The sequence below is a fragment of the Micromesistius poutassou genome, assembly GCF_964030765.1.
Source record: "Micromesistius poutassou genome assembly, chromosome: 7".
Taxonomy (NCBI): Eukaryota; Metazoa; Chordata; class Actinopteri; order Gadiformes; family Gadidae; genus Micromesistius; species Micromesistius poutassou.
The window spans coordinates 15320947-15334849 of NC_140277.1; the positions used below are offsets into that span (position 1 = coordinate 15320947).

A 13903-nucleotide genomic window follows, 5' to 3' on the forward strand; every position below is an offset into this window, starting at 1 on the left:
GTGCCAGCTGGAGATCAGCTTCAACACCCTGCAGACCAAGCTGCGCATCAGCAACCGGCCCGCCTTCATGCCCTCTGAGGGGAAGATGGTGTCTGTAAGTCTGGCCCGGCTCCACCACACCACCCCGATCCCCCGACCACCACCCACACCACCCCATCAGCTTTGATGGACTATCCATAGTTACACACTGTAATGTAAACGTCTGTAATGGATGTGTACATAACATGGGGGGAGTTGTATATCTTCCAACCATGTGTTGTAACACTGAGCCATGCAGGGAAAAAAAAAAGGTATTCGAAGCAACTTTCTGTTTTCAATGCACATACAACAAACTGCTCTTTCTTATTTCTTAGCCCATGGGTTTGGAATGAACTGTTGCATGGGCTGTGTGCGTTGTGTCCTCACCCAGGACATAGCCAGTGCCTGGCAGGGCCTGGAGCAGGCAGAGAAAGGCTATGAAGAATGGCTGCTCACAGAGATACGCCGGCTGGAGCGACTGGACCACCTGGCTGAGAAGTTCAGGCAGAAGGCCACCACCCATGAGACCTGGGCCGCCGGTCAGTGCCCCACATCCCCCCTTGTTTTTGTCTCTTCTTTTCTCTGTGTGTGTACACCTTGAGTCAACTTTTCTGTCCAGGTCTTTATATCCCTTCATGACCCCTGTGTTAAGTCCTCCCCCTCAAACACATGTCCAATGCTAGCCTAATGGCGCGTTCACACCAAAAGCGACGGGACGGCGTGACTCCATACAAAGGCAACGTATAGACGCGTTCCAGGCGCCTGACGCCTGGAACGCGTCTATACGTTGACATCGTATGGAGTCGTTTGGTGTGAACGCGGCTTAATACATCATTATATTTGAATGTCCTGCATGTCTCCCGTGTCTCGTGTAGGCAAAGAGGAGATCCTCTCCCAGAAGGACTACGAAACGGCCTCGCTGACAGAGATACGAGCCCTGCTGAGGAGGCACGAGGGCTTCGAGAGCGACCTGGCCGCCCACCAGGACAGGGTGGAGCAGATCGCTGCCATCGCACAGGAGCTCAAGTACGTACTCCAGAAATAATGAGCACTTTTCGCTTTTTTTTGTGGCCGCTTTCTGGTTCCTCATTCATTACAGTGATTACCTGTTCACTTCAGGGTTGTGAAAGGACGCTGATTATATTTCAGTTTCTCAACAATTTTGTTCATTATATATAGTACATATACAATATATATATATACAGTATGTATGTACTGTATGTAGAACACATATATATAAAATACACATATAAATATATATATATATATATAGTACATATATTGAAGAAATATATGTATATATATATATATATATATATATATATATATATATATATAGATTATTATTAGGTGAAGACTTCCATGTTTTGGATTAATTCAATTTATTCAATGTAGAGGAACATTGTAGTTTGTCTACAAACACACGGATAATTCAGCATTATTTTCAGCGCTGTGATCATTGGGCTACCTGTGATGCTCTGTTGCAGCGATTATATTATCAGCTGCTTCTCGCTGGGTGGTGCACACGGTGGGTAATCTGCCAGCGGTGCATCGCAGGCATCGTTATATTAACGGCGCCATAAATAATGCAGAATTATCTGTGTGTTTGTAGTCAAGCTACAATGTTACTGGAATTCATTTTAAATTAGCGACTATTTCGGAACACATTGGAAACCTTTGGAAAGTAATTTAAGTGTATTCCAATCACATTAATGTATTTTTTAATGTATATACTTGAACAACTCGTCTGAATCTGGGTAAGACCGGCAAACGCCAATTAACAGATATCTCAGCATACACTTTAAGCTTTTGAGCATACCGAAAAAAAGTACTGCATTTTAATTAAAAGTGACTTTATGTTTTGAAGAGGGTTCTATGTAACAATGCCAGCTATACTGCAGAAATACAATACATCATCCAGTACACAAGTAAACATGCTTGATGTTTTCTGTTAATTAGAAGATAACTAGGGCATTCCATGCCAGCCCAAACTTCACAGCACCCTTCAACATCAGCAGAACCCCCGTCTTTTTTCCAGAGGCGATGTGTTGCATTACGTTGAGCTTCTCTCCCGGTGAGAGCATCACTTTAGCCTGGAGTGTCAAGGTGGAGCTCACAGTTCCAGCTGCATCTGCCTGCAGGTGTTATTTTAGGTTTTATACTATGCTGCAATACTCTTTGAACTGTGATTGTCAAAACAAGCAGACAGTGAGTGTAAATAAATACCATCTAATTGGCTCCATCCCAGTGTGTATACACACACACACACACACACACACACACACACACACACAATAAAGGCTGTACAAGCACTCTAGTCTGTGTTTGTTTGTGTGTTTTTGCCTCTTTTTGTACAATAACAACATAATGGGTATGACCTGTAAGCAAGAGCAACCAACAAAAAATATAATTCTTTCACAACAGATGACTAGGGAAAATACAGAGGCCTGATAACAGAATGTCAACAATGGAGGTTGAGTGAGAGGCAGAGAAGGGTCAAGGGATGGCCTGGCTATTGCCAGACCAAGCTCAATTGTAGATTGCACGTTGGTCTGGGGAAGCTGCTGTCGTTTTCTTCAGCAACAAGAGGCGTGATCAACGGGCAGAGTTAAATTGACTCTGTACACAATCGACAGCGGGGTCCCATAGCCAGAGATCAGATGACAGATACCAGGCTACGTTCACATTGAAGGCCTGGATGCCCAATTCAGATGTCTTTTAATTCTGATCTGACTTTCCATCCATGTTGTGATCTCATGGCCAGAGTTGACATATGCATATCAAGTGACTTAATTTAAGATGACAAAATCAGTTGGATGACATCTAAAGATGAAATCACAACCAAGGATTGAGGCCACTCGGTTCTGCAAACATCATGGTGATTTGAGGGAACATGTTTTTTTCTAACCAGATTTGATCAATTAGTAATCAACGACAACAAGGCGTCTACTTTTACTTTGCTGCACTTTGATTGGACAAAGACAACTTCCTGGTTCATGTTAAGATGAGCCACTTATGAATGCCTACCAGGAGTGTTGTATCTTGGTGGCATAATGTCTCTGTGGATATTAAGGTAAGCAGTACTTTTAATCAGTTTCTTATGTACTATGATATTTAAATTCATTTCTTAACTATTCTTATTGAAATATTTAACTCTTAAAAATGTATATATTTCCAGCACAGGGCTTCTAGTTGCAGTGTTTGGACACCAGGCCCATAGCTACCCTGTTAAAAATGGTAATTATGATTAATATGCCATATTTCTCCTTCATTGGAACAATGGCCCTGTTTCACTTTTAACTTAATTGTGTCTTTCCTCTTACAGACTGGAATCAGAATGAAGCTGATTTTGACGGCACCTTCACCAACATGGATTCCTCTCTAAGCCACAACGATGGCTATTCTGAAAGTTCTTATTCTGACCCTGGATATGAAACCCAAAATGGTGGCTACTTCCCCCTGGATCCCGTTGACGGTTATGATGGCTTTGGTGGTTCTGAAGGTTACCGAGCAAGCTATGGCTATCCTGCAGCAGCAGCTTCACCGGTTGGTGGTGGAGCTTCCTCTGGGTGGGGCCCTCGGACCACGGCTGGTACCAGCAACACGCGCCTTTCACCACAACACTTCCAAGCCGGTGAGCTACTGCACTCTGAAGCAATCCACGAGGACGGGGATTCAGAAAGTGAAACGCAGGAACGTTACTACGTGGACGAGCCGACGTCAACACAGTCGACACCGTATGGCTTCCAGCCGGGCGAGCTGACCAACATTGAGTCCTTCTATGAAGGTGGAAATTACGAAGGGGAAACTCGGGAACGGGGCTTCAGACCCGACCAGCAGACAGAAGAGTGGCAGACGGCAGAATCAGTAGGTGAAGTCGGCCCAGCGTTGTCTCCTGCTGATGGTAACCCACCTACTGTCATGTCTTCGCTCCACAACCTGTTGCTCCTCTACAAGAGGGGTCTCCTATATCCAGGAACCATGCATCACTACGCGTCTGAGTACGAGGAAGGCGAGAACGAGCGGGAGGAGGTGCAGAAACTGCGATACGGCTTCTACTGATGTGTACCACACCCCTACAGACTCAATATAGACACTGTATTGATGGTGCTGTTGCCTAACAAAACCAGCCACAGGAATGCCTCAATGAAAGGGAGTTTCATTGCTTGGCTCTTGTCTGTCTACAGGAAATGACTTGCCACTGTTTCCTGCTTGTTTACTTGGAAAAAATAAAATATTAATCTACCTGGCTCTTCAATTCATTTTTTTTTGGACATTTTTTATTTTCAATGCAGTTTACCTTGCCATATACCATATAGACTAATATATTTAAATGATTGTTCACATATCAATTGTATACAGTTCCAACAGCAATGTGTTAATGTCACGGTCCTCCACCCTAGCCAGATGCAAACTAAAGCATTGCTGTGCTGTGTTTTCAGTGAACTAGACTACCATGATGTGGCTGCTGTTAACCAGCGCTGCCAGGCTATCTGTGACCTATGGGACCAGCTGGGAACCTTGACTCAGAAGAGGAGAGAAGCACTGGAGGTGAGGAGGAAAATCATTTCAATGGACAACACTATTTTTTTTTTTTTTTTTTGTATGTGCTCCCCTCCCTCTGCGAACTTGACCCAGTCAACTAAACCATATGAGAGGCTTCACTCCATGCCTGGCAGTTTCTAGGTGTAAATGGTGCAGACATGACTTGATTCATGTAAGGATAAATGGATTCCCTCCCACAGCCTTAAGCCCCCTTAACCTAGATCGTGGGGTGGGGGGTGGTGTAGCAGTGGGGGGCTGTCTGGGGACGGTCTGTCCTGGATGTGTCTGGATCAAAGCCCACTGGCCACTACATCTGAGCTACTCTGATCCTTTGTGGCACGGCGGGCCTGGCCCAGTGTGAGGGATTAGCCTGAGTGAGTGACAAGCACAGGGGCCTACTTTCTGTAAATCTCCCTCTGCTGGAAGCCCTTGCTGGTGGACCGCATCTCAGATGTGTGCCAATCTCTGGGCACGGGGGGGGGGCAGGGGGGTCAACAAGGCTCACAATGAGTTGTATCCAGGATTAGCCATCCAAACAGGTGAAGGGGTTGTTTGTATTCAGAATAGTCTTGGTCGATATTTAGATCAGTCCTCATCAACCTCGAGAAATGAATGTCATTAGAGTGTAGCAATGGAACATGCAAGGCTATTATTAGTGTACTGTATCTAATGTAGGTACTTTTTCCATGCATTGATTTCACACCCCCGTCATGTATAAACACAACTCCCCACACTGCACTACTAGGAGGTCCATTTATGAAAAGATTTTTTTGTTTACGTGGTGGTTTTTACGGCCTTGTCTCTGGTGCTCCTCAGCGAACAGAGAAGCTGCTGGACACCATAGACCAGTTGTTCCTGGAGTTTGCGAAGAGAACGGCTCCCTTTAACAACTGGATGGAGGGAGCCATGGAGGACCTGCAGGACATGTTTATCGTGCACACCATCGAAGAGGTCCAGGTATGTCGTAGGAAAACAATGCTGTCCAATAAAACCACTCACCTACCTCACTTGCCCTACCTCCCGTACTTTCTCAAATACTTAGTGTGAGTATTCAGGAGAGACACTTTTGTTTATTATCGTTGTTTTATATCTGTTTGAAAAGTCTCTTGTCCTCATGGGTAGACTCCCGATTCACGAAAAACGCGTATGTGACTCTTCTTTCTGAGGAGAGTTAAACCTGTTATTCAAAGTCATGGTCCATGATTCACGGCGGTGTGTTTTGGCCTTCCTCCCTCTGCCTCTCTAGAGCCTCATTGCAGCCCACGAGCAGTTCAAGGCCACCCTCCCCGAGGCGGACGGAGAGCGGCAGGCCATTGTCGGGATCCAGAACGAGGTGCTGAAGATCTCCCAGAGCTATGGCATCAAGGCCAGCGACGTCAACCCCTACTGTACCATCACCATGGAGGAGCTCATGAACAAGTGGGACAAGGTAACGGAGACCGGAGTTAGTATGGAGAATAAGAGAGAGTAACAAAAACAAAAGTGGATTTCTCAATTTGCACTTCATGTGGTCAATAAGACTGGGAGGATTTAGAGGATTCATAATTATATATCTAGGATGAGTTGTGGTAAACTAAAAAGTTAAAATAATATTAAATAAAAACAAAAGTCTGACTTTTGTTTTCCTCCAGAGAAACCTGCCTTCCTGAATAATGCCTCATGTGCCTCTATGTTTAGATCAAGAAGCTGGCTCCTGGGAGGGATGGCTCCCTACAGGAAGAGATGGCGCGCCAGCATGCCAACGAGAGGCTGAGACGACAGTTTGCTGCCCAGGCTAACCTCATTGGACCGTGGATTCAGACCAGGATGGAGGTGGGTCTTCAGTAGCCTGCGCTCACCAGACAAATTGCAAACTAGAATTAGTCTACAACCGTTCATTTTTGCCTTTCAAGGCCTACAACCAATCCCAACAATGTGAGGGGTGAGCTGTCACTGAGCGACGAAAAAAATGGGTTAACGGACATCGTTCTATTAGTCAAAAGCTTTGGGTGAACTCTTTGTCTGTAATAATTTGTTCGGTAACACTTTATTTGAAGGTGTCTACATAAGAGTGTCATAACACTGTCATAACTACGACATGACACTGTCATAACTACGACATGACACTGTCATAACTACAATATGATGACATGACACTAAGTCATTAACTTGTCATTAATGTTATAAACATGTCATAAATGTTTAGGACTTCGGTCATTAAGTGTCATTTGGTTGTTGTTATGACAAGTTGACATTGTTTGGGTTGTCTTTATTATGACAAGTTGACATTAATCAAAGTGACATTACCAGAAGTTGTCCTCGTCATGACAAGTTGACATTAATCAAAGTGACATTACCAGAAGTTGTCTTGGTCATGAACCCAACAACCCAAACAATGTCAACTTCATAACATTTATGACAGTTCATGACAGTGTCATGACACTCTTATGTAGACACCTTCAAATAAAGTGTTACCGTTTGTTCTTCTTTTTGTGAAATACATACCGTCCAGTTAATTTCATCTTGAAAGTGGAATCAACAGACTCTTTTTTTCCAACAGAAAAATGTTCTACAGCAGCGGCAGCCATCTTTGTTGTTGTTCAAAATGCCTCGACCGTGCTCCTCTGCACCAACATTGTATTTATCCCGCCTCATATTAGATTAACTGTGTGATTGGTTGGTCTATCTCGTACTGGGAATAAATGTTTTTGTATGGGAGAGGAGCCAGACCTTATCTGCAGAGGAAATTAAATATGAGCTTGTGAGATTTGTCTAGTTCCCAGGCTAGGTCTTTAGACATAATTCAGATAAAAACACTGAGCCCAAGCATGAAGAAATTCAGCTTTCTTTGTTCTTTCTTTTTCTTTTTCTTTTTCTTTCATTGAATGCCATTGCGAATATGAAAGTGCAGTACCTGATCTTCAGCAGTAGTCACATGAATTGACATGTCCAAAAAGGTTGACATCACCATATATTGTCTTGGCAGGAGATTGGCCGCTGCTCCCTGGAGATGGGAGCCCTGGAGGACCAGATGACCCAGCTGAAGCAGTTTGAGCACATCATCGTTGCTTATAAACCCAACATCGACAAGCTGGAGGGAGACCACCAGCTCATCCAGGAGTCACTGGTGTTTGATAACAAACACACCAACTACACCATGGAGGTACACTAACACCCTGGACAGCTTTGTTAACGCACAATGCACACATGCACTTTTTTCCACCTAGTATTTTATTTAGTAAAGCTACTTAAGTCCTTGGCAGCTCCATCAATCTAAAACAATGATTGCACTGTATAATTTTTTTTGTTTGCATGTGTTTGCATATATGTGTCATCAGAGAACCAGGGGCAGTCCTTAATTAATGATTTATTGGATTTGGTTTTACCTCAGAAGTCCTCAATCACTTCACCATCCACAAATTATCCCTTGTGGTCTGAATATGTGCATATATTCCGATGCAGGCAGTCTGCACTCTAGCATCATCAACATCTTTTATTGGGGTGTAGCAAACCTTTTATGCATGGAGGAATACATGTCGTCCTATGATCTATGACAGGGGTCGGCAACCCTAGGCACACGTGCCACCATTGGCACGTGGACGCATAATCATTGGCACACTTTTTTTTCTTTTTTTTTTTCGGCAGTGTAATCATTACTACCGATTTGTTTTACACTTTATTCAGTTTTGGGCATTTCCTCCCAGTGCAAATATGTTTAAATGAGTTACTGAAAGCAGTGTTCTGAATTGGGATAAATTAATTGTTTTTAAACCTATGTTGTGAGTAATAGAGAAGAAAATATTTAAAAGATTGTTGCGTGTATGCATGGCCTTCACATGTTTTTTTGCAAAGCTGTACATGTCTTAAAGATACTGATGTGGATGTTTCCATCATTCTCATATAATGTCTGTTTTTACATTTCTCAGTGCAAATATGTTTTTGAGTTTCTGAAAGCAGTATTTTAAGATGGGATATATGTAATTATAATTTGTAAGCCCATGTTGCAAATATAACAATAACAAAAAAAAAACTTTAAAATGTTGATGCATGATTGTGAACTATATGGAAATAATACAATTCCAGGTCTTCTGGAAATGTTTTTGGTCGCTGTGTCATAATTCAGCTTAATATTTAATATATTGTTCCTTAAGGCACACTCATTAATGAGAAAATGGCACAACTGGCACTACATGTTGAAAAGGTTGTTGACCCCTGATCTATGACCTCTGAACCCTGCGCTCAACAGCACATCCGGGTGGGCTGGGAGCAGCTGCTGACCACCGTCGCCCGCACCATCAACGAGATCGAGACCCAGGTCCTGATCCGGGACGCCAAGGGCATCAGCCAGCAGCAGATGAACGAGTTCCGCTCCTCCTTCAGCCACTTTGACAGGGTAGGGTGTGACCTCTCTTGCCATCAACGAGGACCTCTCTTGCCAAGAGAGGAAGAGAGGTCCTAATATACAAATATATCCAGAGTTAGATTCTTACTGTATGTGCTTAGTATTGGAAACAATAATTTTGGCTCCTACTATACATTTGCCCGGCCCCTAGCTGCTATAACCATTGGTAACCAATTGCCACAGAGTATTCAGGCCTACAATTCCTACGTCTGCCACATTCACTGAATAGTACTGATGACCCTGGTAATCTGTTCAAATTAAGATTCTGTACATTATTGGCACACTGTATAACTGATCCAATGCAATGTTGTTTGTGTATTATGTGTGTAACCTTTTTTGTATGAATTGAAATATTTGGGAACTTTTCTTCATCTTATAACATACTTACTTTACTACATTTTCTTTCTATATATATATATATATATAAAACGGGGGGCCTAAATCAAGCGATCTGATTGGTTCCCAACCGTTGTATATTGAGCGTATACACACAGCTATGACGCCCGTTCAGTTTACAGAGTCCAGTATCACTCCGCGCCTAACTTGAACTGTTGTTTATTTATATATAAAAGCGATAGCATAGTTCACTGAAGCCTAAAAAAAAGCCTGTAAAGCAATAGGCACACGGTCGCCGGCAATTTAGCCTTCTAAATTGCTAAATTGCCGGCGAACCAAGCTACCGTCTTTAGCCTTCTCTCTGAAGGACGCTAGTGTGTTGCATAGCAACCGCCGTACACTTTGCCGGCAGCCAGGAGGGACTACTTTTCTGTATTCGTTAAAAAAAATGCTTTTCCGACTTTCTCGCTTTTTCAAAATTGAGGGTGTCTATGACTTTAATTTCGCCATATTTACGTAACCGTTTTATAAAAGCAATAGATCACTTCAGTCAGTGATATACGGTCATTATACCACAGTGAAGGGGGTCGCCGCCCCTCCGCTGCGCGTCGGGACGGACAACGCCCCTTAACTGTGGTATAATGAGCGTATACCACGGCCTGTCGTGATCTATTGCTTAAATATATAGGTTATGTTTCATCCTGTCTGACTTCTCCCAAGTCACTAATGCTCTTAAGGCTAACAGTTACCACATCTCAACTTTCGCTCTTAGAAAAAGAACGGCGCGATGGAGACAGATGATTTCAGAGCTTGCCTCATCTCCATGGGTTACGATCTGGTAAGAGCATGGTGTTGCTAGGGTACAACAATTCCCGATCTAAAAATGGTTTGTAATGTTTCTAAAAACCAATCCACTTGTTACCCCTATTAACCTGTGAACAGGGAGAGGTGGAGTTTGCCCGTATAATGCTGCTGGTGGACCCCAATGCCTCTGGGGCCGTCTCCTTCCAGTCCTTCATCGACTTCATGACCAGAGAAACCGCGGACACTGACACTGCTGACCAGGTGGTGGCTTCCTTCAGGATCCTGGCGACTGACAAGGTAGATGGGTTTGGCTTTGTTTGGTCTATTTTTCCCTTTTCTTCTGAAGAACGGATTGGATGGTGAAATACTAAAGTTATTGTTCTTCAGATTAAAGCCCCAAAACACTTTCTGCCACGTTCTGACAGACACAAAAAAAAACCTTTTAATTGTCATGTCCAAAATACACTTGAGTCCTATTTGAGGCAAGCAAATGTTTGCGCCTCATGTGCTTTGCTCCATTAAGAAAATCTGTTTTATTTATTTTTTTATGCCACACTAAAAATGAGAGGCGTAATTTGCTCTCCACATGCTGTGTTATGTTATGTTCATTATATTCAAGACTTGAGGACAATGCAATGTAGTATAAACGGCATATCTTGCTTCTAAAATCTGTTTCCATCGAGGCATTTGTTTTTAAATGTGTTGAGTGAGCCAGTATTACTGTAAATAAGACCGTAATAGTAACAGTAAGATAAAGTGGTATGTTCATGTTGTCTTTAAAATGTCTACCTTCATCATATTCCCTTCACACATTATACTGTATTTCTAAAGCTTTGATTAGCTCTGCAGAACATCCCTCACCCATGCTATCTCATGCTATCTCATGCAATCCCATGCTATCTTATGCTATCCCGTGCTATCTCATGCTATCCCATGCTATCTCATGCTATCTCATGCTATCCAGTGCTATCCCGTGCTATCTCATGTTATCTCATGGTCTCTCTCTGTGTCCCAGCCCTACATCCTGGTGGAGGAGCTGAGGAGGGAGCTGCCCCCAGACCAGGCTGAGTACTGCATCATGAGGATGCCCCCCTACAAGTACCCTGGAGCGCCACCGGGGGCGCTCGACTACACTGCCTTCTCCACTGCGCTCTATGGGGAGAGCGACCTTTAACCTCCCCCACCATCTACTCTGCTATTGATTTTATTTTGACCCAATCTCCCCCCTCCCCCCACCCCTCATCGTGGTTGGACTCTTCCTATCTTTGGATGATTAATTTTTTGTCTAAAATGGGAGATGAGTTTGTGATAGGAAATCTGCTTGTGGTGACAGCCATGGATATGTGTTTGTTGGTCTACAATCATGATGCGCATTATGAAATTGTATTGGATTGTCTTTTTTGATTCACATTGCCCCTTAAACGAATTAAATTATGAAACACTACAAATTTTCAATTCCATTCGCATCCCAACATGCATTACAATTTATGAATTATCTTTTTGTTTTACTACAAGTTTACTTTTCAGTTGCTTTAAGCTAGAGTTTTTTCAGGTCACGTTGAAAAGCCTTATTTATTGCAAATACAATGCCAAACGCAATCAATTATGAAAAATGATGCAATAAATAAATACACCACAAATGTTAGACACTATCTTGTCACTATCAGAATGTTTTAGAACAGCTGGACTATAACTGTAGCACTTGGAGCTTACATCGACTATTGTATCCTCAAGCTACTGAATATTTACTTTTAGATTAATTTACTCTTCTGAATGATGAATACAGCAGTGTTGTGGAATTTCTAGAAGGTAATTGGTGGATAGACAATCAAATAATTGTAATTGTCTAATTGTTGGGTTTGAAAAAGTAGGGAGATGAAAATTGTACTGAAGAGGGTATGCATTCAATAAAACGAACTGAAAAAATGTCATGCTTTTTTATTAGTTGCATTTCAATAGAGCTCTAGAGATAAATGGCAAAATGGTGAACAATAGACATTAAATATTCATTTTAAATTGTGTAGGTCCTACACATTTACTGTACTGACTATAAGATACGGAGTATTAACGACCTGGGGGATGTTTTCTTAATTGCACCAAATTAAGAAGTGCTCTCGAGGAACTCCCCGTTCTCTTCATTATGCAAATTTAAAGTAATTATAATTTAGGCCACGCCCACTGAGCATCCCGCGAGCTCCGCTCCAAACTTTCACCACCTCCTCTCTCCTTCAAAACTCACTTTAACTTCGGCTGCTTTATTTGTTCCTTGGTGAAAATGAATGAGGCCAGAGAAAACGAAGAGGAAATTCAGTTTCTGCGCACGGTAAGTGAGTTCTCAGTTGTGTCTCTGGTTTATTAGATGATTTAGAGTGTACTTGTATGATGGTTTCCATCCAAACGACTGTAGTACACATGCCGGCTGGCTAACGTTACCTTGTGATGCGGGTGTCTTTATTAAATCAAGAAATGAAACCAATTTTATTTGCTTCAATAACCCATACACCCAATAGGTTAAAGGCTGGCTAGCTTATATTTTCTGTTTCATTACATATTTTATTGTTGTGCACTGTGTACTGTATGCTAGTGGGCTACTGTAAGTTAAATCACGTGCATGCTGCATTAACACTAGTACAACTGTTATAGGTTTAAATGTATCATACCACATTATTCTTATTTCTTCACATTGTGATACGGTATATTAAACCTTTTAAAAGGTGTTTCGTTCGTTTTTTTTTCCCAGACTAAAGATTGTTTTATCATGTTATCATTGTTCCGGTGTTTAGAGTACTCGATAACATCTTGCTATTTATACCCTCTGATAACATGTCAGAGTGAGCGTGTGACTGATGTGCATTAAACACGCACACACACACACACACACACACACACACACACGCACGCACACACACACACACACACACACACACTCTCTCACACACTGTCACACGCACACACACACTGTCACACACACACACACACACACACACACACACACACACACACACACACACACACACACACACACACACTCACACACTGTCACACGCACACACTCTCTCACACACTGTCACACACTGTCACACGCACACACACACACACACCAAACAACAAGTCGGTGGTAACACTCACAGTTATTGTTTACATGAGCATGAACCTTTCTGTCAATTAATTTATTTGATCTGAGAGTTAAGGTTAAGTCTCAGATTGCAATTCCGTGGCGCAGTTCATCATCAATGTGTATAACATGCCTGCCAAAGTCACTTTAGCGTCGGGGAAAGCATTGTAAACATGCCCGGGAAACGTCATAAGTGAACGACACAATAGTAAATGCAACATAACCACTGTCAGCTCCGGCCACTGACACTAAGAAGGCCCCTTACTGTCCGTGTGTATGATGATGTGTGACTGACAGACTCCAGGGTTTGATATGGGAAGTGGAGGGGGAAGGTGAATGTAAGGTCAGGCACGGCACTCCACTATTGTCCCAACATAGTGCCATGCAGCCTGGCTGCAGAGGTGTTGGCGGTCTGGTTTGACTGTGGGAGACAGTCATCTGACCTTTGTATCCAGAATCTCCTTAAATAGACAGTGGAAACGGCTCATTCTGTTGACTTGGATATGTGTCCAGGATAGGAATGAAAAGGAGTCGAGCTAGCTTTCATGGCTGATGAGTCTATGCGTTTGCGCTCCTGCAAACCTGTAGCTTCTATGTTGATTTTGGCTCATACAGTGATCTTTATTAATGTGTGTGTATGTCTGTGTATCTGTGTGCACGTGCGTCTTCACGTATGTCTGTGTCTGTGTGTGTGTATTTGAGAG

The 13903-nt window shown here is 42.8% G+C and overlaps 2 protein-coding genes across 2 annotated transcripts in view; both read left to right on the forward strand.

Moving 5' to 3' along the window:
* actn2b (actinin, alpha 2b) overlaps positions 1–11992 on the forward strand; it is a 21249-nt gene extending 9257 nt beyond the window's left edge. Inside the window, exons 10-21 of the mRNA XM_084470957.1 lie at positions 1–94; positions 410–557; positions 894–1044; positions 4461–4569; positions 5380–5520; positions 5810–5992; positions 6241–6375; positions 7529–7705; positions 8789–8935; positions 10053–10118; positions 10223–10381; positions 11100–11992. The exon at positions 1–94 is cut by the window's left edge and continues 137 nt beyond it. Coding sequence (XP_084327083.1) covers positions 1–94; positions 410–557; positions 894–1044; positions 4461–4569; positions 5380–5520; positions 5810–5992; positions 6241–6375; positions 7529–7705; positions 8789–8935; positions 10053–10118; positions 10223–10381; positions 11100–11258 — 1669 coding nt within the window. The 3' untranslated portion in view covers positions 11259–11992. The remainder of the gene's footprint in view (positions 95–409; positions 558–893; positions 1045–4460; positions 4570–5379; positions 5521–5809; positions 5993–6240; positions 6376–7528; positions 7706–8788; positions 8936–10052; positions 10119–10222; positions 10382–11099) is intronic.
* Positions 11993–12359: 367 nt separating this feature from the next.
* ryr2b (ryanodine receptor 2b (cardiac)) overlaps positions 12360–13903 on the forward strand; it is a gene marked incomplete at both ends in the record, with an annotated part of 75945 nt that continues 74401 nt past the window's right edge. Inside the window, one exon of the mRNA XM_084470221.1 lies at positions 12360–12407. Within this exon, the coding sequence (XP_084326347.1) occupies positions 12360–12407 (48 nt within the window). The remainder of the gene's footprint in view (positions 12408–13903) is intronic.